Source organism: Crocodylus siamensis, chromosome 3 (assembly GCF_052110815.1).
Source record: "Crocodylus siamensis isolate JL-2025a chromosome 3, ASM5211081v1, whole genome shotgun sequence".
Taxonomy (NCBI): Eukaryota; Metazoa; Chordata; order Crocodylia; family Crocodylidae; genus Crocodylus; species Crocodylus siamensis.
Window position 1 is genome coordinate 28,621,269 of NC_143397.1, and position 26,537 is coordinate 28,647,805.

The window sequence follows — 26,537 nt, forward strand, 5'->3', positions numbered from 1 at the left end:
GTCTGAAAGACAAGGAATCTAAGGGCTGCAACCGGAACAGTTTTCTGTGCATTTTGTACTCTCCAGTCACAGCTTCAGTATAACGGGGCTGTCATTATTTAAGAATAGCATTTCACTGGTCAGCTTTTTCTCCTCCCTATTCTACAACAGTACTAATGAGGCTCAAATCTCTCCTTGCATGCAGTGATCTGAGGCAGAAAAAAGAAGGAAAAAGCCCTGTTCCCAGATTAAGTTGGCATTGCTCAAAGTACAAGTCAATGTCGTCTTCTTGCAGAAAGTAGTGTACACATACAGGCATGGTTTCCAAGGAAAGAAGTATGGTTTGCCTATGTTCTGGCATAAGATGCTGTTACCAACAATAAGAGTTCTGTTTTCATTGAACGAAGCAGTAAAATGTGCCTTCAGCATGGTTTGCTGGCAGTAATACAGATATCATGCTCTGAGAAGATATGATATCTCCCTCCTGGGAGTATTTCCCTCCTTCTGAGTATAAATACTGCTTTTGCAGCCCCTGCTGCCTTTGGCAGGGTTTGGATTTTTATTGGATTATTTCAGTTTATTTTGCAATGAGTCTAAGTAGACTTATGACATGTAATATAAAAACTTGTACAATTGGAAGGACACTTTTACCTTGATTTCAGCACAGAATTTTTAGATTTAAGTGGCCAAGAAGTCCATAAAAAAGGGTAACAACTCCTTTGGCACAGGAAAGGGAAGTTGCCTTTAAGGTTACAGCAGAGCTTTGCATAGATTCCTGCCAGTATGATTTTGCTATATTATTTCAGAAATCCAGTTTCCATGGCTCTTCATTATCATCTTTGGAACATGTGGGCTAGTGGTGGTGATGTTCTTAATTCTGTTCTCTAAACAAAGGTAAGTTTGTTTAATTTCCTTAGTTTTCTTAAGCAGGTGTTAATGAGTGACATTATTTAATCAAATCATACATTCCTGCTGCCCTTTCTGTAAAGGACTTTTAAGTCTTATTTTAAATTGACAGCTCAAATCTGATGTTAACAGGCTTATATAAATGCATGTTTACATAAACAGCAAAATTTTAAATTTTTTCTAATTCAAATGCTTCCAGGCCAGCAGCAAAAAATTGCCACAGACAAGATCTAGCAGTTAAATATGGGATAAGGAAGCCAATTTCAGAATCTGAAACTGTCTGATCTGGAAAAAAACTCTCTGGATTCTAAGGGCATTTTTACACATGCAAGCATTGCAGCGCTGGGCACTTTGAAAAGCATCCAGCACTGCAACGCTTGCAGTTGTATACGTGGCAAAATGTGTGTCAGTGCTGAGAAAATGGCAGCAGCTTGCTTTTGAACTAAAACACATAGAAGGTGCTTTCGTTCAAAAGTGCACCACCACCATTTTCTGCATGTTGGCGCACATTTCGCCACTTATATCACTACAGTTGGCACAGTGTGGTGCACATCAGCTCATGTGCAGAGCAGACTTCATCCATCGCTTCAGAGCAAAGCTGATTCATCTTCAGTATTTTGTGAGACAAAAAAGTATATGTATAAATGCCCCTTGATGCTTTATTAAGTACAGATTTCAGAAGACTTAGAGTGGAAAGAAAGAGGCAAAAATAAAAAGCCTTTTCCTTGAGATTTTTTTAATGACAGCTTAAACTTGGGTTGAATCTGGATTTTTATTTGTCTGGGACCTATCATTGTGACTTTCTACATAAGACAACTTAACTGCCGGGCTTTTTTTTTTTTTTTTTTTTTTTAAGCATAGTGAAAATTTTTACACAGTATCCAAAATGAAGCAGAAATCCACCAGGCAGTTTATAAAGCTCATTGATTTTCACTAAACATTGTGTATAAATTTCTGCAGTCTAGTTTCATCACATTGATGACTCCTACTCTTTGCAGGTTCCAAAAATCATTCCCTTGATACTGTTGACTAGAGCTGAGCAATTGACAGTGCATTGTCATTTTGGCTAATTTAGCCCTTCTTACTGCTTACAGATTTTGTGTAACTTGTTTTTCCGTGTTTGTTCAAGTGTATCATGCAAACACTTAAAACCTAACTAAAAGCTGGCTACAGTGCATAAATACCTTTTAGAATCTGACCCCTTACCTCCATAATAAAATCAGAAACCCAAGTTGAGAAACATAGATTCCCCTTACAACATACAAGGAGAATTAGGTGCTTCAGAAAGAACCGGGACACTGAGCAGAGAGTCCCCTTGGGGTAGACAATATGTCTTAAGTCCCACCCTTCTCCAGGTCTTAGGTGTCCTACTCAAAGTGATTCCTCACTCAGGATCCACACTCCTGAAAATTGTCCCGAAGCTAATTCCCTTAAAAAGCCTAGTAACTGATGGTGACTGTCCTTTTTATACAGGAAACTACTGGTTTGAGCACTCTCCCTTACCTCTTCTTACCAGCATCTTTTAAATCCCTAATCACCAGGGCATAGGCTATTCTAGGTCAGAGCACTCTTCCCCACTCCTGTTGAAGCTGTGCCACTGTGCAGAAAGGAATGCAAGATTTACTGGGCTAGAAAAAGTATGTGTGTCTTTAGTTTTGTGGTTAGGGCACTAAGCCAGCTGGAGTCTGAGCTTCAGTCCCTGCTCTGAGGATTGTCTGTATTTTCTCCAATGATTGCTTCATGTAAAAAGCATAAACAGCCCTGGGAAGGGGGTATCCTGACCCTTATTCCAGGTGAAGCCCTACCCATTTTACTGCACAAGGGCACAACGTAAGCAGAAGGGATAAAGAGTATTTTCACCAAATACAGCCTCTAGATTCATGGTAGGGCTCTCTTACAAAGTGGGACATGTGGGTCTAGAGCAGTGACATCTAATCGCACCCTAGCCCAATCTGGCCAGGCACTGCTCAATCTGATACAGCCACATGCCACCCCATTCAACTGTCCCTTTCCCACTGTGCTGCCCTAGTCCTGCATTGGCCCAATCCCATGTGCCCAGATCTGGCCATGCACTGACACAATTGGGCATGTAGGACTATGCTATTTGGTCCACAGGGCTCCGCAGTGGTCTGAAAATTTGTCAGCAGAGGAGCAGCAATTAAAACTGCTACTGCTCCTCACCGCCTAATTCCCAAACCCATGCAGAGCCCCATGGGCCAAATGACATGGCTCCATGAGCTGGATCTGGCCCATGGGCAAAGGCACAAGCACCCCTGATGTAGAGGCAATTGAACTTAGCTCTCCCATGTTGAGGGTAAGTGCTCTAAATCACTATGCAAAAGGACCTCTTCTGGCTGCATTTTAAAATAAAATGGTAATTGCCATTGCTTGCCCCTGTAGATGCTGTGAGAACACCCAACAGTAATAGGGGGAGTAACTCCAGCTGGATCAGTCAGGCATAGGCATGAGCTAAGTATGCTTAGCCAAACACTGCCAAAACTGAGGTGTTCTGTCCAGAAGCAGGATTTTAGACACCTGCTGGACCTTCAAATTGGCAAATAGATATACCTGTGCTATTCAAGGCACCTCCAGAGTTAAGTAGCAACTGAGCAGGGGTTTTCAGGACTGCGATTTTAGACTTAGGTGTCTGCATTTCATTTAAGCTTTACTGTAACCTAAATCTTTTCATGGCAAACATCAATGAAATACTGGCTACAGTCCTGTGATACATGAGCTTTGAAACAAAAACTTTGAAAAACACATTAAGCTGGAGCCAGTACTTCATCCATTCACTGACCTATAGGACAAGGAAATGGGTGCATTATACAAAAAGAAGACCAGCTTTTCCTCTCATGGCCACAGTAAACATGTTTTTGCAACAGAGAAAAACACAAGGAAGAGATTGTATGCATGCCACTGTTTCTCAAAATGCAAGATACTGTTCAGAATTAAGGAGGAGTTCCCTACATATTGGCTACATTTACCATTGTGTAAAGGACAAGCAGAAGAACTATGTATATCCAATTTAATCATGTACAAGCAGTGTGCTGGCTTTCATCCCACAAGGATTATCTCCAGACTGTTGTCATGGAAATTATTTATTCCATCGATGGCTGTTTAATGACTGGGAAAATAGAGGCTTTTGTAGCAAGTCTTGATTTGAACTTAACCTTTTGCAGTAATGAATCTACATTTTTTGTTTATCAGGCCTAAAACAATTTCCTTTCTTTTACCACCTCCCCCTTTCCAATCCCCTATTTCTTATTTAACTTATGCAAGACCTTATCCCAGAAGACACTTTAGGAAAGTCGTTTTGTATATTGGGTAATCCATGCTGACTCATATAAGGTTATTTTTTTTTAATTATACAAGAGGGACATTATACATATTTTTCCTAGAATGTACTCAAGAACTATGGTTCTGTGAAGTGTAAACTATTGAAAACTAGAGTCCAAATGTGAGAGCTGTACACAAATTTAGTTGATTTTAACCAGCCAGATTTCAGAAAACCTGTTTCTTATTTTAAATGAGAGTAGTAAACAACCATTTTCCCCTTCATTATTACTTTGAAATTTCCATTGTATTAAACCCCTTAAATAAATGTAAAGAAAGGGAATGCTAAGAATTTTGAGTTCATTTTTCTGAACTCCGAAAAGAGCATTTTAAATTACTTGGAATTAAACTGCTGTGTTTCATTTTTTTTCAAGGTTAAAAATGCTGATTCTCCCTCCAATTCCAGCTCCAAAGATTAAAGGGATTGATCCAGACCTGTTGAAGGTAATTTTATTTCATGGTATAATATAACTCTTCAGAGCAGATATAATTACAGTAATGATTGATGGAAAAGTATTCTCCCATGAAGAGAGATTTTCCAGGGAAATGTCATCGCTAGAGGTGCTTAATATTAGGAAGGATGCCAGAGTGTAACAGAACACCCTTTATAACTGGTACCATTACAGCAGCATACTCCTTGGATGAATGCATTATACATGAACATCAGAATGGCCCCTGACTTTCTCCTTTTTCCTGTTTCACCTTGGTTTTGCTCTATAGAAAGGAAAACTAGAGGAAGTGAACTCCATTTTAGCCAGCCACGACAGCTACAAGCCACAGCTGTACAACGATGACTTGTGGGTTGAATTTATTGAGTTGGACATAGATGACCCTGATGAAAAGACCGAAGGATCTGATACAGACAGGCTCCTGAGTGATGCCCACATGAAGTCTCACAGCTGCCTTGGTGTGAAGGATGATGATTCTGGACGAGCTAGCTGTTGTGAACCAGATATGCCAGAGACTGACTTCAGTGCTAGCGACACGTGTGATGGCACCTCAGATACTGATCAGTCCAAAAAGATAAATGAAAAAGAGGAGAATCTCTTGTGCCTTGATCAGAAAGATAATAATGAATCACTTACAAATCTAGATGACCCAGCAAACCAGCAACTTATTAGTCAGTCTGAAGATAACCAGTCAAAACCACCTTTTGCTGACAGTATTGAATCACCTAGCCCAGTTCCACCGGTCCGTACCCAGCTAAGCAACCAGAGCTCAGTGACAAATATTGACTTTTATGCACAGGTAAGTGACATTACGCCAGCAGGAAGTGTTGTACTTTCACCAGGGCAAAAAAATAAGACAGGGAGAGCACAGTGTGAGGCCCATACAGAACCAGCTGCACAGTGTCAACCAAACTTCACCATGGACAATGCCTATTTCTGCGAAGCAGATGTGAAAAAATGTATCGCTGTGACTTCTCATGAAGAGGTTGAGCCACATGTTCAGGATCAGAGCTTTAATGAGGACACTTACTTCACCACAGAGAGCCTTACCACTACGGCTGTGAATCCTAGCACAGCAGCAGAAGAAGCCTCAAGTTCCGAGATGCCTGTCCCAGACTATACCTCCATTCACATAGTACACTCTCCACAAGGCCTTGTGCTCAATGCTACAGCATTGCCTGTGCCAGACAAAGAATTTATGGTATCATGTGGCTACGTGAGCACAGACCAATTGAACAAAATCATGCCATAGGTTTTCTTTGACTATGTGCATATAATATGTATTTAATGGCATAGAGTTGGCTTGGGCTTGTATGCTTGAACCAAAAAAATGTTTAAATTTTTTTTGTGGTTCTTAAGCTTTTACCTGAAATGTTGAAGCATACACCATTAATCAAAATATTCTTCTTGTGTACTGTAAATATTATCTATGAATTGTCTCAAGAGACTGGTTAGTGGCAACAGCTGTCTTGTTATTGTGGGTGTTGATTTTTGTGAAACAGCATCAAATGACTATGTTAAATGTACAGTAAATCATACTTTTTGAAAAAGCTAAAATCAGGTGATTTTTGAAGTGTAATAAGAATTTAATGTTAATTACACTACAAGTTGAGATCTTTATATTAATTAGGGTTGGGAAGTTGACTGGTCAAATATCAGTCAAAACTTGTAAAAAATTGCCAATAGGTCCAAATAAAACACAGAAAAAGCACAAATTTTCCATTAAGAAATGTGTCAAAAACAATAAAAACCATATGTCTGTCAAGAAAACTATAAAAGCGGGGGGAGGGAAGGGGATGTTGTAGAAGTGCTATAATCTTTGACCAGTCAAAAAATATGCAATCAATTGACTGATCAGTTGACAATATTTGACCTGTCAATTGACTGGCTTGCAAACCCTAATATTAATAATTGGGAACTGAAAATGTAAAATATAGATGAGAAAGTAAAATTAGTTTGAATAAGTACAAATTTATTTTAGTTTATATAAATTAATAAAGATATTTTAATATTCTAGACAAAGATATGAATATTTTATATAACACTACACACTGTTGTTTAATTATAATGATCCATCTAAGGAATGTATTTGCTGCACTATTATAAGAGCTTGTTTCTGCTTTAGACATTGCAGCAAAAAAGAAAAGATAGTTTTATACAGAGCCATTTTGTACCTCCAAAGAAACCTGTTGAGAAATTTAAAAAATATTATAGCAATGTACATGAATTGATCGTACTAATTTCTTACGATTATTATAAAAAATATATTACTTAAACTTTGTAGGAAACTTTAAAATGTGCAAAACATTTGGGCAATTGAACCCATTCTTCACCAGATTCTGGTTAGTGCCAATAATACATTTTTATACTGCAGTAGACACTACAGTCATTTTTTGTTTACCAAGTTCTTTAAAGACCTGCACATACACTTTTATTGAATGGTTTTGAAGAAAACACTCTAAAACATCAAAATCTCTTGACACGAGACCAAATTCTGAAGTTCTTACTCAGACAAAGCTATTGCTGATGTTGCTAATTTTTGCCTTTAGTAAATATTGAGTAAAAACTGAAAGAGAACCTCAGGATTTGGCCAGCAGTGCACCTCTGAGATGGAACAGAATTAAAAGAAGTTAACAAAAAATATGGTATTGATTTAAAGACTCTTTTCTTTCTTACAGCCTAGAGAGAGAGAATCTCTCTCAGTCACATTAGGGCGACTTTCAGCAAGCTGTAAGGAGAGAGAACCACACTCAGTGGGAGAGCTTTCTTCATTTTTAAGTCGTTTAAGAAATTGAGAAAGCTTTGCCATTAATCGTTATTTGCTTCAGAAGTTACCTTTATAGGCCCATTTCATCTTAGCAGAAATATTTTTAGAAAGCAAATGTAACCAGGGACAATAATTTCCTTTTTTTTTTTTTAAAACGTGAATAGCAATCTATGAGCCTAGTCACACAGACCTTCCTCACGCAAAGTTAATTCAGTGCAACTCTTCCTGTGACTAAGGACTGTAGGATTGGACCCTATGGTTGGATGGAATTTTTAAGTGTAGCATGTACTTTATGGTAAATGTGCATTAGACATTATGCTAATTTGCTGCTACATTTTTTTAACAGCTACGTTATTTAGTTTCATGTAAATTTTGATAAATGGTAAACACTAATGTAATTAACAGCTACGTATGTGTTTGGAAAAAGCCTCTTACTATATTTCTGTCACCAAAAATAGTTAAATACCTCAATCAATCTCAGAATGTTATTTTGGTACTTTGCTGGTCTCACAAACCATTATACAGCCGTATGAAGAGTTGTGTCTTGCAGTTTCTATTTAACTTTCTGTATGTCAGTGGGTTTTTTTCTCTCAAAGTTTAATAAATTTATTTTCTTTGATTCACCTTGACACAGCGTGTTTTATTGTAGAAGCTTAAGATGTTAAAATGTTTCTGGGGTATTAAGACTTTAACCAATAAAAAGCAAGGGTTTTCCATTAAATGGAGCAGAACACAGCCACAGTTGCTTGGAGTGGGAGAATTGCACCCTGTTTTCTCTGTGGTGGGTATGTGCGTGTGTGTGTGGTCACACGCATGTATAAATGCATAAACACAAATGTATACATGTCTTTATGTAAATATGATGACAATTAAGTATCATGCTATAACTTGAAGTTCTCTTTGGTATGTATGCCTTGTCAATGAAACTTACCTTTTTTGCAAGATATAAATTCTGTTAGTGCTTCCAATATTTTTAGCCAACAATACAACGGTATGGGAAAATCTTCATAAACAAACGTTGTGACCATTTGGGAAAGCTGTCTGGACAGCTTACATGCTGCTGTTGATAATATGGATCTGGCTCCATGAAAATTGTTGTATAGTCAATGGATTTCATTTTCCATACAATACTGTATATTCATCAGCCTCAGCTTAACAAGGAGAGCTGGAACAGGAGCCCAGTAAAGCAGAGAAAACCCTTCCTTTCTTCCAAAACACAGATTAAAACCCACTGACTCCCTATCACACCTACCTCATGCCTTGTAAACAATTAAACTAGAAGCCAAAAGGCTTATATGCCTGCAGCAGGCTTCAGATGGAGGGTTTGTCCAAGCTATGGAGGGTATCAGGTGACAGGGATGGCCCCTAGGGAAAGGCACTAGGACTGTGATCTACAATTTACAGAAGAGAATGCCAGATGGAGGTTCTTCACCCAGAAATAAAACATAAAGGTACCAAAATGAAGATAAAGCCTTGTCTGTGTTGAGACTTCATAAGCTTAAAACACCTGAGGATGAGCGGCCAGCAGAAGCTCATGCTGCCAGACATGCCTACTTGACTGTGGGCCTGAGCCTTCTCCCTTTTAAGTCATTGGTTATTTTGCCACTGATTTCACTGAGATTAAAATCAGGTTCTGTGATCACAAATCAAGGAGTTAGATGTGTAACTATTGAGATTATGTACCTGCAGCTCTATTATGGATGTTTAAAAATGTGGGTGTGCTTCTGTAAGTAATGAGGTCAAATGATGGATTTTACTGCTGCCAGCTGATTATTTATAGTCCTATTTTGTTTGGAGGAACACATCTGTAATCCCTGGAAAGAGCTCTGTGAACATTAAAATATCAGCAGTTTTATCAGGTACCCTTATTCAAATTGAATCTTAGCCCCAAAGTAATATATGATTCACTGTATGAGTGACAGAATCAGTCTATTTTTAAGTGGTCGAGGAAAAGCAGGGCCAAACATACTAAAACTGTTTTTCCTTCCTGAGTTCTTCATGCATGTAAGCAATACCCTAAGACTTTACAAAACAGAGTGACTCTCCACAGAGAACAGCTGCAAAAAAACTGGTATAGTGTTTTGAGCTAGATAATTCAGTGTGCTGAATATTTTGACATAATTGTTTTGAGAGCAAAAATTAACTTTTGGATTTTTCCTACACTAAATAGCTTCAATAATTCAATATTTTTCATGAGTCTTTTTCCAAATATGTGAAAGGCGGCCATTTAATGAAATGTTACCTGCCTGGATCCAGTGCAGACAGAAGAGAGTATCATGTTATATTCAAAGGTGCAAGACAGGTGGGAGAGAACAGAGCAAAATTCTCTTCCTTAAAACTAGCCAGGGGTGGAGGAACCATGTGAGACTGCAGAGATCTATTGGTAGAGCAGAGTGGTAGTAAGTGAAAGTTGTGTGTTCTCCATAGCTTGCTCTTGACGCTAACAACAAAGTTCTGAAAGGATGTCTGCTCAGAAGTTCTTTGAGCATAGGTAGTAAACCAGTTAACTGTATGCTTAGTCTATGCTACAAGGTGTACCAGCATATCAGTGTCAGGTAGGAATGTGAAAAGCCTGCAGCCCCAACCTGACATAACAGAAGCAAAAGTTTGTAGGCTGGATTGCTAATCCATTTGTTTGCTCCTGCTTGGATATTTTTTCTAAAGACTTAGACTTCAGTCAAAACTTCTTTTTGACAAGCCAAAGAACTAAAATGGCTCCTCAGGATCAAGTGAAATATTGCTTTTCTCACTGAGAACTCCAGGTGGCCACAGACTCAGTGTGTTCCTTTCCTTCCACTGTGGGCATGTCTACATATTCATTAATGCACCTTAGTTACTGCACATTAAGTGTAATACTTGTATAAACAAGTACTAAATGAATGTGCAGTGACTAGCATTACTGTGCAGTAGCACTGGCACATACCTTTCTAGTGACGCTACTGAGCAGTATCCTAATACTATTGCGCAGTAGTGTATTAGCACTGTTTGTGCCGTGACATGCTACTGCACAGTATTATTAGGCTACTACACAGTTAGCATCTTGTGTAGACATACGCTGGGTGAGTAATCTTCTCTTAGCATGAAGTAAACGCTGATGCTACAATTGTGCTGCAGAATATCAGAATCATGCCAGATTGATGCATTAGGAGAAGGTGGAGTCTGTAAACTATTGGGTTCCTATCCCTACTCCCAATCACTTTCTATACTTACCTTAATATAAATTGAAGTCAAGTAACAAGTTGCACTTGTTGATTCATTTTAATTCAAAGGCATGGGTACAGGCACTAAAAAGACTGTGATATTTACATTTGTAGGAAAGTTTTTGAGCCTAAATTAATCATTCTTATTGTGGGGAGATAGAATGATATATATTTTAAAAGTCTTCACTTCCTTTATGCTCCCACGCACTTGCCTAGTTCATTCTGTCTCACAAAACATTCCTGCTGAGTTTACAGAAATATGCCATTAATACAAGCAGTGTCAGAAACATAGTTCATGGTCTCCTTCTTCCTTACCAATAACCCATTACAAATAATGAGACACACATTCTGGTAGATATTGTAATGCCACTAAATTCAGCCCAACCATTTTCAATCTACCAATATATCACTTTTTCTATTACTGGAGCTGAAAAAGAATGATTAGGTCATCTTTCATGAGGCAAAAAGAACACAAGTAAAAGGAAAACTTGCAGAGTTGGAACAGAATGCTTTTCTAACATAGCTAACATAAATCAGCCATGTGCTGAAATTTTTCTTTTTTGTGTGATGAATCTAATTAAAAAAATAGACTCTCACACCTCATCATCTGTTCTTATTTCTTTTTTTCCAAAATGTATTCATCTTTAGATTAAAGGGACAAATATGGGTCATGGTAACATTCAGGCAGCTTTTCACTGAGGAGTTCTGATAGATGTTTTTGTTTTCATGTATATATGCACACACAAATGTTTTCCTCTTCAGGTAAATGTACATATGAAACAAGATGGTGAACAAAAAAGAAACAGATGCACAAAAAAAGAACACAATTTATCTCACAAAAAAACCTACAATGGACCAGATGCTATGATGATTTATAAGAGTTTGCCAGCGCAAAGTATAGAGTCCAAAATATTTTCTGGAGCTGTACTTCTTCTGCTTTCATAAATCACCTATTGCAGATCCTACTTCTGTTAAATCACCTATTGCAGATCCTACTTCCTTTGTTGCTATATCAATGTTTTGGATGAAGTTAAAATCTAAGGAGACATTTTCAATATTTCAATATTCTGTTTCACATGTGGTTAAAGCAAAGAGTCATATTTACTCTTCTTGCAGACTTTAATTTTGATAAATACTGTATATATTTTAACTTTTATTGAAGCATTTTTCTGGAATGATAAAATGGGGAGAGAAGCAGTAATAACAAAGTTCACATCCAGGCTCTTTCCTGATTCAAAGGAATTTCAGATGTTAAACTATGGTGTTGTATTTGATATGAATGGAATTGAAAATATCCTCGGGGATGCAACCTCATATTCCTCTACAACTGAGTTGTTTCTCTGGTACCGTTGTTTGTAATCCTATTAAGGTCCAACTGTTAGAGGCCTTTAAAAGGAAGACTAGTGCAAAAGGCAACTGTATGAGCAGAAAATATTACTACATTTCCCCAGTCTTTAATACCCTTTGACTTAGGCCAGAAGAGGGTGTTTTTTTCCTGGGGCAGATAACACAGAACACAACAATGATCTTAGATACTTTTCATAAGTTATGAATGTAGTGCCACAACATACACCTCTCTAGCATGTGTTAGATTAGTTGAATTTTATCATCCTTTTTTCACGGGTGCAATACTTACTTTTCAGATCATCCATTTTTTTATTGACCAGAAAATAGCTTGACATGCCTTACCATAATAATTCTTATCTGTTTTACTGGATTATTTAATTATATGTGACCTTGGGTGCATCTACACAAGACACTTAACTGCACAGTAGTATAATTTACTGCACAATAAGTGTGCGCATCTACATATGCGCATGCTTACTGCACAGTAAAAAATGCTTAATTGCAAGTAAATTTGCTACCTGCAAATTTATTTGCAATTAGTTACTGCATAGTTACTCACATGTAGGCATTATCCAGGAGCAAGTATGCTCCCAAGTCAGCCCTCCCACTAGGGGCCTGGCCTGAGGCCAGTCCCAGGGCTCCAGGCCAGGATCCTTTCCTTCCCCAGGTCTCGACTGCCTCTGTGGCAGCCCCTGCCTCAGGCCTTTAAAAGCCTGCAGGCTCTCAGAGCCCTACGGCACGCCAACAGGGAGCCTGAGACCATTCCAGGTCCCTGTACCACAAGCCAGCTGCCCTAGCCTGCCTGCATCCCAGCGCCACTGCCCGGCACTGCACTGTCATGCAGTTGCCAGATCCACACCGTCCAGGTCTGCAGGCTGCTCCAGACTGCTGCAGGCTCCAGCCAGGCCCCAGACCCAACTGCACCTGCCTGCAGCCCACCCCCAGCAGCCTGACCTGAGCTCACAGGTGCATTGCAGGGCATTGCCTCTACCACACAGCTGCCAGTCCCATGCTGGGCCCCTGCGCTAGGTGCTGCAGGCAGCTGTCCAGGCCCACCAACACATGGACAGCTGTTTGGGAGCCCAGAAAGTCAGCACGGGACCCACAGTGGCATCCTCCTCATCCATGACTGTGCCCATACCCGTGCCTACCACCTGGAACCCCAAATGGTCGCAAGAGAAGACTGGTGACCTTGTGGTGCTATGGGACAAGGCAAAGATGAAGCGCCAGTTTAAGCAGGGCAGGCGCTCCAACGTCATGACTATGAGGGGCTGTCAGCCAGGGCACGGGAGCACAGGCATGACCAGTCAGGGCAGCAGTGATGGGTAAATGTCAAGGGCTCATGGGCACAGTGGGTTTCCATCACCAACCACAATCATCTTTCAGAGAATGCCCATAAGTCCATGCCCTTTATGTGGCAACTGACAGGCATAATTGCACCCTAGGACCCAGACTGCAGCCATGCTGTCTATAGCCCACAGCCCCCTATCCCAGGACAGCACACAAAGGAGGTTGTACATAGTTTTCACACAGAAGAATGTGTTTTCTTGTTGGTGCATGGTGGAGGGGCTCTGTTTGTTAGGGAGGGAGGGAAGAGGGGAACTTTGTTGGGGAGAGAGGAGGGGTCTTTTTGATGTGAGGGGAATAAAAACTTGTTCTTGGGAGATGTGTCTGTAGTGAGTGTGGTGCTGGGGGTGGGGATGTGAGGGTTCCATGGGTGGCAGTGCAGGTGGGCTAGAGTGGGGAGCACTGGACAAGGTGGTCAGCCGCCGCCTCCCACACCCACAGCCGGTAGGTGCACATTTCTTCGTGGGTGGCGGGAAAGGGGGCTGCCGCTGCTGCCACAGGTTGTGCTCCCACTGCCAGGCAGTAAGGGTGCACCAGCATCCCTTGATGCAGCCAAAGCCATGCTCCACCAGGGTGCAAGTCCAGCCCAGGCAGCATTTGAAGTGGGCCTGGTGGGGGTCCAGGTGGCCAGTGTGGAGCTGCATGATCCAGGGCAGGAGCAGGTATGTGGAGTCCCCATTGAGCAGGGGTAGGACCACCACAGCTGTCCAAGCAGTCAACATTCATGTGCATGAAGGTGCCTCAATGGTCCAAAACAGCCTGGATCACCACGGAGCAATCACCTGGATTACGGCTTCTATGGCTGTAGTAGGGGCAGTCTCTGTGGGGTGGGTATGTGATGGGGATGTGGGTCCCATTGAGGGCCGCAATGCAGTGGAGGAATCCTAGGTCACAGAATCCCACCACCACCACCAAGAAGTTGTGCACACAAAGCATGATGCCATGTCTCCAGGACGGCCTCCCCAGCGTAGCTTTGCCCATGCCAAACAGGTGGCTGACATACTGTGGGCTGACGGGTATGGCCAGCTTGAGCAGGGCGAGGACCAGCCAGGTGTCTGCGGGGAGAGGCAGTCACATGCCAGTGTGCTGCCCCTCCAGGTGGGGCTGGAGCTGCTCCAGGGAGTTCCAGAAGGTGGGCCAGGTCATGCAAAAGGTCTCCAGCCTCTGTTCATCTCAGGTGTGCTGGACAATGTGCTGCCACCAGTCCTGGCTGGCCCGGCTAGCTCAGATGTGGTGGAGCTGGAGGCCCAGGAGGATGACAGTAGGCCCAGCGGTGGCATCCTAGAGCCCATCATCAGCGTTCCTACCAGGGTCTGGCCAGGCGGATGGATGGAGGCAGCAGGTGCACAGCAGAAGCCCTAGAATGGCCAAGAGTGAGCAGGCAGGGAGTCATTGTGTGTGGAGGAGCCAGGAGGGCCGAGACAGCCGTGGGCCAGGTGGCAGTTGGCATGGTAGGCCAGCAGGGCCCACACAGCATCCAACAGGAGCACGGGGCACTGGTCATTGCTGCCAGGGATAGGGACTTGAGAGCACTGCCACATGCTGTCCTTGCAGTGAGCACACTGCTCTTGGCCATGGCTTTTTTTTATAATTATTTTTTTAAGGCACCTTAGTAATTACCAATGATTTTGGTTCAAAAATCTGCCTTTCCGTCTGTAAGAGCATAGCACACTAGAGGTCTTGTATAAATTAACAGAAAGTATATTTTCAGTGCTTTCTTTCCCTGTCAGGCTTAGATTTTGGTTCTTAGCCAAGTGGGAGGAAACTTTTTCAGCCTATAGGTTATAGACTTTAAAAAAAAAAAATCATCTTCAACCTTCAGGATATGCATGCTATTCCCTATTGTTTTCCATCTCCTATATCTGAATAATTCTGTCCACTACCTTTTCTTATCATGCTCAGGTTTTTATTTTTTTAATAAGGGCCCCATCTGAAATTATGTATTGCTGTAAGGTTTCCAAGAGGTTGACTTTCATTTCAGCAACAACCCTGTGGTCTGCCGTCTCCCTCAAGGTTTACATAACAGGAAAGACTTTGAGGAGTCTGGGTGTTTCTATTGGATCATTTTCCTCAGTGAACTATAGCACAACTGTAATATTTTGAATGTTTGTGTTAATAAATTTTCATATTTATTTAACACTTTAGCAGTAATATTTTAAATGCTAAAACAAAAGTATATTTATTTTGGATCACTAATTACTGCTGAACGGTAATCCACAGCTTCTTAGTGTCCCTCCTAGTGAGTCTGCTATTTTGCACTGAATTTCAAATTCTGTCATTTTATTCACCTGGTTTTCCTCTTCTGGTTCTGCAGACAGAAATTGGCTTCCAAGAGATTCCTGCTGTGTTTATGTATGAAACGTAACTTTACCCCTAGGCATACATACCACTGGGCTATGCAACATTTTTGTTTAAGATGGTCAGCTCTAAATCTACGCTCATTATCTTCTCATAAATGCAATCTATAGAAGAAGCCCACCAGTAAAGGATTTAAACAAAAGCCAGCCCACACAATCCTTAATAACTCACTATGCTTTAAAATCAAATGTCCTCCACAGTTGTAGAACTTGCTTGTTTTTATCTTTATATAAACACCGATAATTCTCTGAGAAAGTCTGATAAGAGCAGCCACAGCTATGATATTTCACACTGATTGAAGCACTCTGGCTCACACCAGCAGATAATAGCATCAAGGAGGGTTGGAATTATTTGTACTTCTGTGTTTAAGGATCTATTTTAAGCAGGCTTCAGGGAGTGGGCTCAGGTTTCAAGGAGACATTTAGCTATCATGAAAATTCTTTCAACAGGGAGAAGAGAAGATGCAGCTCCTGAGTGGTGTAGTAAAGGAAGGCAAGTTTCATTAAACTTCTAGAAATCATAATAGATCCTCTCAAATATGTTGTGCAGGTGCAGATGCAGTTTTTTGTATGTAACCCAACCCAACCTAACCTAATCTAACCAATTACAGCAAGGTCCGTGAGAACTGGAGGGTATTCAGCACTTTTGAAAAGCTAAACTTATTCTATCATTTTTGAACATGTAATGGTTTCTAGGCCTCCTGATTTCGATGTAAATTTCAACCAAATGCAAATTAATTCCTTTGGTGCCTAAAACAGTGGCCCCTAGTAGCATGTTATTTCCTTTAAAAATTCACTCTGCAGTTACTGCTTTTTGAAGAGCCATTCATGCAATGGATTCCCATCTGTTTCTGCCAATAGAGACATTTTGGGCACAACACATCTGGGAAAAGAGCAGGGCAGAGGCATAACGGTCCTATGGAAAAGCCAGTGGTTAGGGAAACTACTGTCACCAATGTTCCCTGTTCCCAAGTGTCAGGAGCTGTGACAGGTAGTCAGATCTGTGTTAAATGCCTAATGAGCCACACCTTCCTGAGGCTTTGACTGGCAGCCCTAACCAAGTAAATTACTCCAGCAGGCCACTGTCTGGGCCTTTTGATTGGCTGCTGGGAGAGCAGCTTCTCCATTTAGCCTACCTGTGGTAGCTAACAGCAGTCAACTAGTGGTTCTGACTCAGGTTTGCTTTGTGCTCATGCTCTCTGGCATTCCTGGTTCTTTACCTTTTTGGCTCTGCTTTTGGATGCTGGCTTGTAGGTTTTCCTTTAGATCTAGGAACTTGGCATCTGAGACCCTGACCCTGCTTGGATTTGGGCCTCTGCCTCTGGATTTCCCTCTGGATCTGGTAACTTGGCCTCAGACCCCTTGACCTAGCCTGTGTCTTGGACTCTGTCCAAGGCTCTTTTAACTTGGATTTCATAGATTTCATAGACATTAGGGCTGGAAGGGACCTCGGGAGATCATCGAGTCCAGCCCCCTGCCCAAAGGGCAGGAAGTCAGCTGGGGTCATAGGATCCCAGCAAGATAAGCATCCAATTTACTCCCAAGCCCTGATGCAGACTGTATTCTAGACCATGCCCGTGATTCCTGTCTTCCCCCAGTGGCCTAACCACTTGACAAGGCTGCCTATGACCTGATGCATTACACAAAGGAAAAATGAATAGGAAATGTTCAGTCACTGCCCTCTTGCGGTTACCTTGTGTTGGGCCATGGTCCATTCTGTCAAAGGCAAGCCTGGAGGCTTTTGTTCAACAGTTTTGGAGTTCTTAGAAAGATAACAATGCTTAAGCTGAAAGTGTGTGTATACAGGGTGGATTGAGGATTGCCCAAAGGGGGGGATACACAAGTAACAACCTGCACTGCAGGGTTGGCTGTACCCCCATTATCTCCCAGTCTCCTTGACTTCCATTGATATAGGCAGACCATCCTTGAGAGCCTCCAGAGACTATAAGTCACTAAAGCAGGTGAAAATTTCCCTCTTCACCAGCTTTCTCTGCTGTTCTGGGGGCAGGAGGAGTACCAGAGCTGTTCTTATCCACCCCAGCTGGGCTGTGCTGGGATTGGGCCTATTTGGGGATGAGGATGGGGACAGCAGCAACAGCGGAGCAGGAGAGAAGCAGATGCAGGCATGCAGTCCAGCTGGGGCAGGAATACCTGTGGTGCTTCCCATACCCTCTGGACAGTGGGGAAGCAACAGTGGCAAGTGGGAGAGGAGATTATCACATACTTTAGGGGATTAAAGTCCCTGGAGTGTCCCGTAGTACAGTTCTTCCAAAAGAAAAATGGAGGGAATACAGCTGTTCCACTGCACCCCTTTGGATCTGTGTGTGTGTGTGTGTGTGTGTGTGTGTGTGTGTGTGTGTGTAATTTTTTATTCACTCAACTAGAAAACAGGAAAATGTTTGAATCTGAATTTGGGTTCCTATTTGTTATTACTGAAATAGGAGACAAGTTTCTCACCAGTTCTTAAAATAGTCTCTGATTAACTTCTTGCTATTACTAGTGCTACGGCACTAGTAAAGCAGGAGTAAATCATGTTGACTGACTTTGGTCAGTTTGTGCAACAAACACATGCAAAGAAAACTAAAAGTATCACACATGGCAGTTCACAAACTGAGAGGAAAGGATAGTCAGTGTTGGTCTCATTGACTTGAGCAGAAAATGCCCAACTACTACAGTGAGCATAAAATAGAAATGTAAATATTACTGAAAAGTAATATCTCTGAGATATGTATGGAAAGTGTTTTCAAGAGTAAATTGGATGCTTATCTTCAAGAGTAAATTGGATGCTTATCTTGCTGGGATCCTATGACCCCAGCTGACTTCCTGCCCTTTGGGCAGGGGGCTGGACTCGATGATCTCCCGAGGTCCCTTCCAGCCCTAATGTCTATGAAATCTATGAAAAGGGAAAAACAGTACAAGCTGCCTAATATTCATTAACATGTTAGAATTGCACAGCTTGCATCTTGCCCTTAATAAGAAAAGAACACTACCCAAGGTTTCTCCCTCTCCCTCCTTACTCTTTCACATGCTGATTACAGAAACTGGAATTTAACTGCATAGCCTTGGGGAATAAACTGTTAATGAACTCTTGTGGTATTCAGCATGCTTAATTAGCTGTTGCATATTTACCTCTCCGCCCTCCCTACTCAAATGACTAATTATACTATACATGCGATGTATGTAATGATGTAGTTACATGTATATTTGTATGAAACGAAAGTAAGCTACAAGAACTTCTGTGTCTGCGCACACGCCCAGAAGATTTGAAAAGATAAATGCCGCTTGCAAACACAATCAAGGGCCAGAGACTGATTTGAGCTGAGCTCCCTTCTCTGGCCTTGCTTGCAAGCAAATAGATCCTTAAGTGCCGACTGATGTCTGTGTGTCTATGATCTCTGCGCGCCTCCAGGGAACGAACCGCCGTTTGTGCAACAAACACATGCAAAGAAAACTAAAAGTATCACACGTGGCAGTTCACAAACTGAGAGGAAAGGATAGTCAGTGTTGGTCTCATTGACTTGAGCAGAAAATGCCCAACTACTACAGTGAGCATAAAATAGAAATGTGAATATTACTGAAAAGTAATATCTCTGAGATATGTATGGAAATTACACTTATTTGAAAAGTCAACAAAAGTAGTTGAGAACCTTACCTATTTTCATATCAAATATGAGAAAGTATCTTGAAAACAATATAAAAGAATATTCCTAATAAGGATAGAAGTTAGTCAGATCGTACAGCAATGGCTTTTATATAAGTGCCTAAATAGAACAGAAGAGCAGATCACTTAAATTAGGGAACAGAAAACACCATTTCAACAGAACTCTTACTGATTAGAAAACTTCTACAAGTCTGACATTTTGCTAGATAGGCCCATTGAACTGGGAGGAGATGGTATCTGCACCAGCATAGGGACAGCTGTAAAAAATGCTCCTCCTTCTCATGTTCTCATCATAAACTAGATATTTTTGCAGAATCATGCAAGTGATGGCTCTTTCCATTGCTGCAGTGAAGTTCTCCTTCATACAGGTCTCACTTTCAAGCAAGCAGATACTCTACAGTCTGCACTTTACCACACTTGCATATATTTGTGCCATGAGAGTAGCCCAGGGGCCACATCCAGCCCACTAAGCTATTCTATCCAGCCTGTGGGGCCCCTAAAAAAATTAAGAAAATCAATATGTATTTATTTGTCCTTTATTCCTGTCAAAAATGACAGGAGCCAGGGGCAGTAGGGCCCAGGAGAAGCCCTGGCAGGCTCCTGCAACACCAGGGCCCACCTACCCCCACCCCCACATCTGGAAGCCCCAGAAGGGGCTTCTGGCCTGGGATCATGTGGCTCCTTGTGGCTGCACTGGCACGGGAAACTCAGGTAAGAAGGGGGGGAGGGAAGGGCAGGGGAGGACCGCAGACAGGGAATGAGCTAGTACTGAGTGCGGAGGAAAAGCAGCCCCTCCCATGCCCCATGCTCCCTGCTGCAGCCATTCGCAGCCTGCACGGGGCTGTCCCTGAGCAGGCACAGGCAGCCCCACATGGGCTATGAGGGGCTGCAGCATTGGGCACTGGCCATGAGCCAGGGGAGGGGCCGCTTTTCCCCGCACTCAGCACCAGCTTGTTCCCTGCTGGCAAGCACAGGGTTGGGGCTGTGCACTGCCCCCCACCTTTACCCTGGAGCTGAGGGGGGCACTGGGAGTAAGCAGGCATGGGAGCCAGCAGGAGCACGGGGCCCACACCAATGGCCCGCGTCGGCAAGGCCCAGAGCAGGGAGGCTGGAGTACTGGGTCCCAGCTGGTAGGGGCTCTATGGAGCTGAGCCAGCTTCCCCCTCTCCCTGCTGGTGCAGCCCAACCCAAGTCCTCAGACCCCTACCAGCCTGCACCCTACTCTGGGACCCGCTGGTGCTGGCCCTGAGACATTGGTCCCAAGATGGTGACTAGGGGGCAGCACATCTGTCAAGGGGTGGGGCTACCTATGCAGCCCTTGACAGCTTGCCAAAACTGGGTAAGTGGCCCTCCACTCAAAATAATTGCCCACCCCTGGAGTAACCCCATTGTTCATGTTTGTTTTTGATGTTCCAACTTGCATGTGCAGGTGATTCAGGCATCACCATGTTGACCAGTCTAGATCAGCCCTTCTAGAAAGGTCCTCCTGGGGTTCCAGGTCCATTTCAGAGCACCTGATTGCACATAATCTTTCTTTTCATAACCTCAGTTGCTTCCTGTCAGCCATCATGTCCAACAGTGTAACATTGGTAACAAAACTCACACTTTAAGCCATTTAGTTATGTCTGTATGACTGTAGAGTGGATGCCTGGGGTCTTCCATATGCCATCATCTTTCCTTTTGGCTCACCACCTTTCTTCTGATATCAGGTGATGCAATGGTACCCAGTAAAGCTAAGCTATCTTTTAGTGTTAGCTTTAGACAACCTGTTATTTCACGACAGCTCTTATTTAGAACTGTGTCTAGTTTCTTGGCATGTTCCCATACTGGACATGCATACTCTACAGTGGAGTAACACAAGTAACACAACAGCAGTGCTTCATAACATAGCTGCCTGGGTTCACTCTCTACTTTGAGGTGACCAACTTTTGAAGTACATTGTCACAGGCACTGACTTTCCTTTTCATCTTCTCTACTTGTGCTTTTAAGGTAAGTGTTCTGTCCAGTGTAGCCCCAAAGTACACAGGGTTCAGGTGATTAGTCAGTGGGATTCTATCCCAAGTTATGTTTAATTTCTGCTTGGCTTCTCTATGGTGCAAGTGAAAAGCTGTGACATGCATCTTGGTTGGGTTTCCCATGCTGCTACCTTGCAGCACAGGGGAGGTGGGGTTTGACCCTGGGAGATCCAGAGGTCAGAAAAACCCATGCAGAAAAAAAGTGGGGTGACACACATGGAGGCAGCATGCACTGCCCAAAACCAGAGCCTGGCCAGCCAGAGCCATGTTCCAGCTGCTGGCCAGGCTCCCAGCTACAGGAGCAACATGACTGCAGCTTGCCCAGCTCCCAGACGCTCAGGTAAGACTACTGGGGCCAGCAGTTATTGGCCGCAGCCTCCCCTACCCCACCTGAGATAACCTGCCATGCTCCAGAGCACACATGGCATGGGCATTCTCTGGGGACAACTAGCAGCAGCACAAGACGTGCCATTGCTAGTTGTCCCCCGGGAGCCAAACATCTGCACTCATCTGGACACGGCCTATGAGTTGGTCATTGGTATATATGTTAAAAAGGATCCATGCTGGCTGGCATACTACCCTGTGAGAGGCTGTTTTGTTGTCATCTTCAGTGGCTCTGTTTCTTGCACAGTTCTATGTAAAAATGTCTATTCTCAAAAAACAGATCAGATAAGCTTCATTAGGTGGTACTCATGAGTCATACTGGAGACTTTGGCAAACAGGTTTTGGTGCCTGACCATGTTGTACGCCACTGATCGGGATGATAACAGATGCTGTGTTTGTAGACCTTTCTCAAATCCTTAATATGCTGTAATGCAGGTTCCATAAAGAGAACAGACTACCTACAGGAGACAGTGGTGAATTATTTATAAATTTTATAGAGAGACTGAAAGATGTTGTCAAGGGAACAGACAGAAAAGCCATTCTGAATATGTCACACTAAAAACTTAAGTACCATTGCATTGCCTGAAAACTTTCCAGTTAAACACGTTTCCTAATTAAGAGGTGCAGGCTGAAATCCTGTTTGGCATGGCAGAACGTATAAAATAGGAACTAAAGAAAGGTGTAGCATCATAACATCAACTGCATTTTTTTACACCAGATTTATCTGGAATCTTGTTGCAAACAGAACCCTTAGACAAAGGGCTAGTCCAAGGCAATTTATTTGTTGATAGAATAGAATATTAGAGCGCGTGCATCTGTAAAAAACATAAAATAAAATGCCTATCTTTTTTGACTCTACAAGAGAAGTTTTTGGATCATGTGAGGTTTGGGACCTTATTTTAGACCAAAAAAAAATATGTTTTGATGTCTCCTTGTTTAACTTTCTCAGTTATGAGATCAGTTATAGATTCAGTTCCATACAATCAACAGATGGCATAATTCAATATGTTCCATATAAATGAATAGTCCTCCAGTGTAATTGACAAAGAGTTGTAGAGTCTTTGAAATAGCTTTATATTTTTAACAGAGAATAAGAACAAAATTCAACCCATGCTTTGTATCAATAGAGTAAGGACTCGATCCTGAGAGGTAACTCCTCTTAGGCACCAGGGAACTGAAACTGTTTTGACTTTTCAGAGGCATTCAGAACCTTGTCGAGTTTAGTTCCTATGCTCACACAGACCAGATGCCCCGAATCCATGCAGTATAGACTACTTTGTTTTCAGAGAGAAAGATGTCGGAGAAAGTCATGGAAAAACCATCCATTAGCATTAGTTGTCTATGAACACACCAGACTGTGCTCACATCCATTTAAAAGAATATGACCCAAAGCCAAAATACTTGATCTATGGCAACCCTCTTTTTTTCCCGTATAATTTGTTTGCTAGAAAACAAGGAAGGTGGAAATTTTACATCATGTTCTAAATGCGAAGCTTGAATGACAGGGTTGTACTTACTGGTCTTAACTTAAAATGTTAACATAAAAGACAGAGCATTACCTTTGCCTCACTATTAAGAAAGCAATTGCTATTTAAAATTGCTTTGAACTTCTATCGCTCTTTTCCTCTCCCCTGTGCCCCCAGTTAGTTAAAATTGGTAATGTTTTATCTTTGTCTCTAAGTCATAATCATAACCTTCTTGCTGTGTGAGAGAGGTCAATGGGAGTGCTGCAATTCGTTCTTCCCATGACTCCTAGAACTACCAGAGATGGATGAGGTGGCAGTGTACGCACTCCTTGGCACCTGCAATGATTCTGTCCTCTCAGCACCGAACCAATTTTCCCTACCCCTCTTTGCTTCCCAAAGAGCACATCAGTCTGGAGCACATCAGCCACAAATGTCCTGAATTCACTCTGTGCCCTACTTGTTTCCAAGGGCGTTGCACCCACCCCCCATCGCATTCATGTTGCCTGATGGCTTTGTTTATGTACGAAGTTGCTACACAAGCACCAGCAGCTTTGCAGCCACTTTCTTTCTGTAATAGCTATGGCATTACAGCAATAGCCCCAGCATTGCAGCCATGCTCCCAGAGCGGGGCATCTACTTCCAGCCACGCCACCTTTCAGCTCCTCCATGGGAGCTCTGCGTTCCTGCCTCGAGGGGTGGAGGAGCCACCTCAGCGACAGCCCTGCAGCCCCTGCAGCACAGTCCAGACTCAGGGTGCACGGGCGGCAGAGGGGAAAGCTATTCCGCACTCCCCCTCCATGCCACTGGTGGTACAGTCTGCTGGCTGGGCTGTTTTCCCGCCTTTTGGGAGAAGCATCACATTGACTCCTCCTGAGGAGAGAAGGGGGAAGTCTGAGGCGAGGGGAGGGAGTGAGGTGAGCAAGGGCATTATTTCTTCCTGGGCACAGGCTCTTCATGCCTCACAGTCACAGACAGGCGATGCAGAGCCAAGCAGTGTCTCTGGTGCCTACCCACCCCGCCAAAGAGGGACCAACCTTTGAGCCACTGGCCCTGCCAGAGCAGGAGATGCAGCCTGAGGATGAAGGCACCAAACTGGGGCACAATTTTGACTCTGTTAATGGTAATGGGTGTTTTTGGTAGCACGGGGTGGTCCCACATGAGCATCCCCAAGGTCCAGCACAAAGGAGGATCTAACCCACTTTCTGAGGCCAGGTCACTTTGGTGTGCCTGGACCATGGCAGCAGTCTGCCTGGCCCTGAATATGCCCTGCCCACAGCTCATGTACTCCTGCTTATGGCACACTCCAAGGCAACCATTAGCACTAAGCAGGGGGCAGCAACGTGCCTCAGTGTGGAGCTAGGGCCTGTATGCTCCATTGTGGGCAACTCTGGATAGAGTGAGTGGGCACCATAGCGCCTGCAAGCGCACTGCGGTTAAAACTTCCACGAGCAGACTGCATCTAAATCTTCGGATTTGGATGGCCCACCACTTTGACACACTTTGACACACTGCATGCCATCATGTGGGTTGCTGGAGATAAAGAGGGTTGCGTGCCACATTACAATATTCTTCAGTTGTTGTTCATGGCCGCCGCACCTCAGTGATCCCTGCCCTGTTAACCATACGATGATTTCACAAATTAGGAGTAGGGAGGAGAAACACTGGAACTGATATTTGCTTCTTTTAAAATATTCCCAAGATAATTGCTACACATTATTTTTAACTTAGCACAAATGTGACATTTTATAGTTTAAAATATAGTAGAATTTAATTTTGTAAATTGTCTTTTTTCTTTGTGTCTTTATGCAACGTTAAATAAGATACTAACCTTTTATATCCACACACAATATCCTTCCTTTCTTTTGTACTCTCAGAACTGCCTATGAATAAATAATTAAAGCAAGATAAGAGCAAATGCCAGTGCCCACCTAATCAAAAGGAGAAACAGGAAAAAAAACAGTAAAGCTGCTACAATACAATATAAGAAGTAATATTCCTCTGATATACACCATTCTCTGGTTTTACGTTGGTAGGCAGAACCAAAATGAAAAGAGTTACGTAGGAAAAAAAGACTGATGGTTTTCTTTTTAAATCTCATAACATACTTTTACTGCCTTAATGGGATGAGACTGAATTGTTTGCCAGAATAGAGTAAAAGAAACTATTTAATTTAATTGTGATTATAGTCAGAATATCTACATTAAAATGTCACTGTTTCTTCTTGTAGCGAAAAAGATAAGAATATCCAGGGTTCAAAATATGGATAGAAGGCTTACTGCAAATAATGTCATTAGAAAAGGGACTATATATAACAAAAAGAGACTCATATGCCAATATGCAAGCTTTCTTTTTTGAATTATTTGGGGAAAATGATATAATCATAATAATAAAACATCTTCTGAAAAGTATTTCTTTTTTTTAACTCTCAGTATTTCAGTTCAACAGAAGTCTATGGCACTCTTGACCTGGTACGGCAAAAAACTGAGTACCTCCTCTCTTTCAACAAAATATAAAGGCATTCAGCACTTACCTAAAGGCATTCAGCATCTTGCAAAGTTGACAAATAGTAGCATAAAGTAGGCATATATAACAAGAATATGGGTCAGTTCTCTACCCACTCAGAATTTGGAGTGTAAAACATAAATGGAAAATTAAAGAAGTAACAAGAGAAATGGAAGAGATGGATGACCATAGTGAAGAGGAATTAAGATAAATAGAAATGCATATTAAAAATAACTATATAGTACAGAGTATGGCATTCATAAGTGCCTCATCAACAAGTATACTTTGGAGGGACATAGATATTTATAAAGCTACCTAGGCAGGAAGGTCTAATACTGTACAGATAAATTAAGAACCAGATTATGGAACACGTCAGACTTTTTGCTAATTTTTCAAATCACAATGTAATGTTCATAATTATGAGAAACCACAGATTATTGACATTGCTAATTAATTAATTTATTAAGAAGAAATGTTTGTTCAGTAAAGCTAAGCTATATTTCCTGTATACATTCTTGGACTGCCAGAAACTGAGCCTGGACATCTTCCAGAAGTGTTGTAAGTTCTTCCTATTTGGGCAGGTGCTTAGCAGACAAAGCTAAGTTGGGATATTGTTTAAAGGAGCGATTGCTATATTTTTTTTTAACACTTTATTAAGCTAAGTTATTTTGTTTCTCCTGTCCTATTATCTTGTTCATATGTTGTATAAACTATTTTACTCTCTTCTCTAAGCCACCCTGAGCCCTTGTCTGGAAGGGCAGCATATAAATCTGATAAATAAATACATGCATTAGCCATTTAATTATTTTGTATGAACAGTGAAT

The 26,537-nt window shown here is 42.1% G+C and overlaps 1 protein-coding gene across 7 annotated transcripts in view; it reads left to right on the forward strand.

Moving 5' to 3' along the window:
• GHR (growth hormone receptor) overlaps window positions 1–8,057 on the forward strand; it is a 205,078-nt gene extending 197,021 nt beyond the window's left edge. For all 7 annotated transcript variants that reach the window (XM_090038015.1, XM_090038014.1, XM_090038010.1 and 4 more), the window contains 3 exons: window positions 786–873; window positions 4,593–4,662; window positions 4,939–8,057. In XM_090038015.1, the coding sequence (XP_089894141.1) occupies window positions 786–873; window positions 4,593–4,662; window positions 4,939–5,919 (1,139 nt within the window). In that variant the 3' untranslated portion in view covers window positions 5,920–8,057. The remainder of the gene's footprint in view (window positions 1–785; window positions 874–4,592; window positions 4,663–4,938) is intronic.
• Window positions 8,058–26,537: the final 18,480 nt, after the last annotated feature.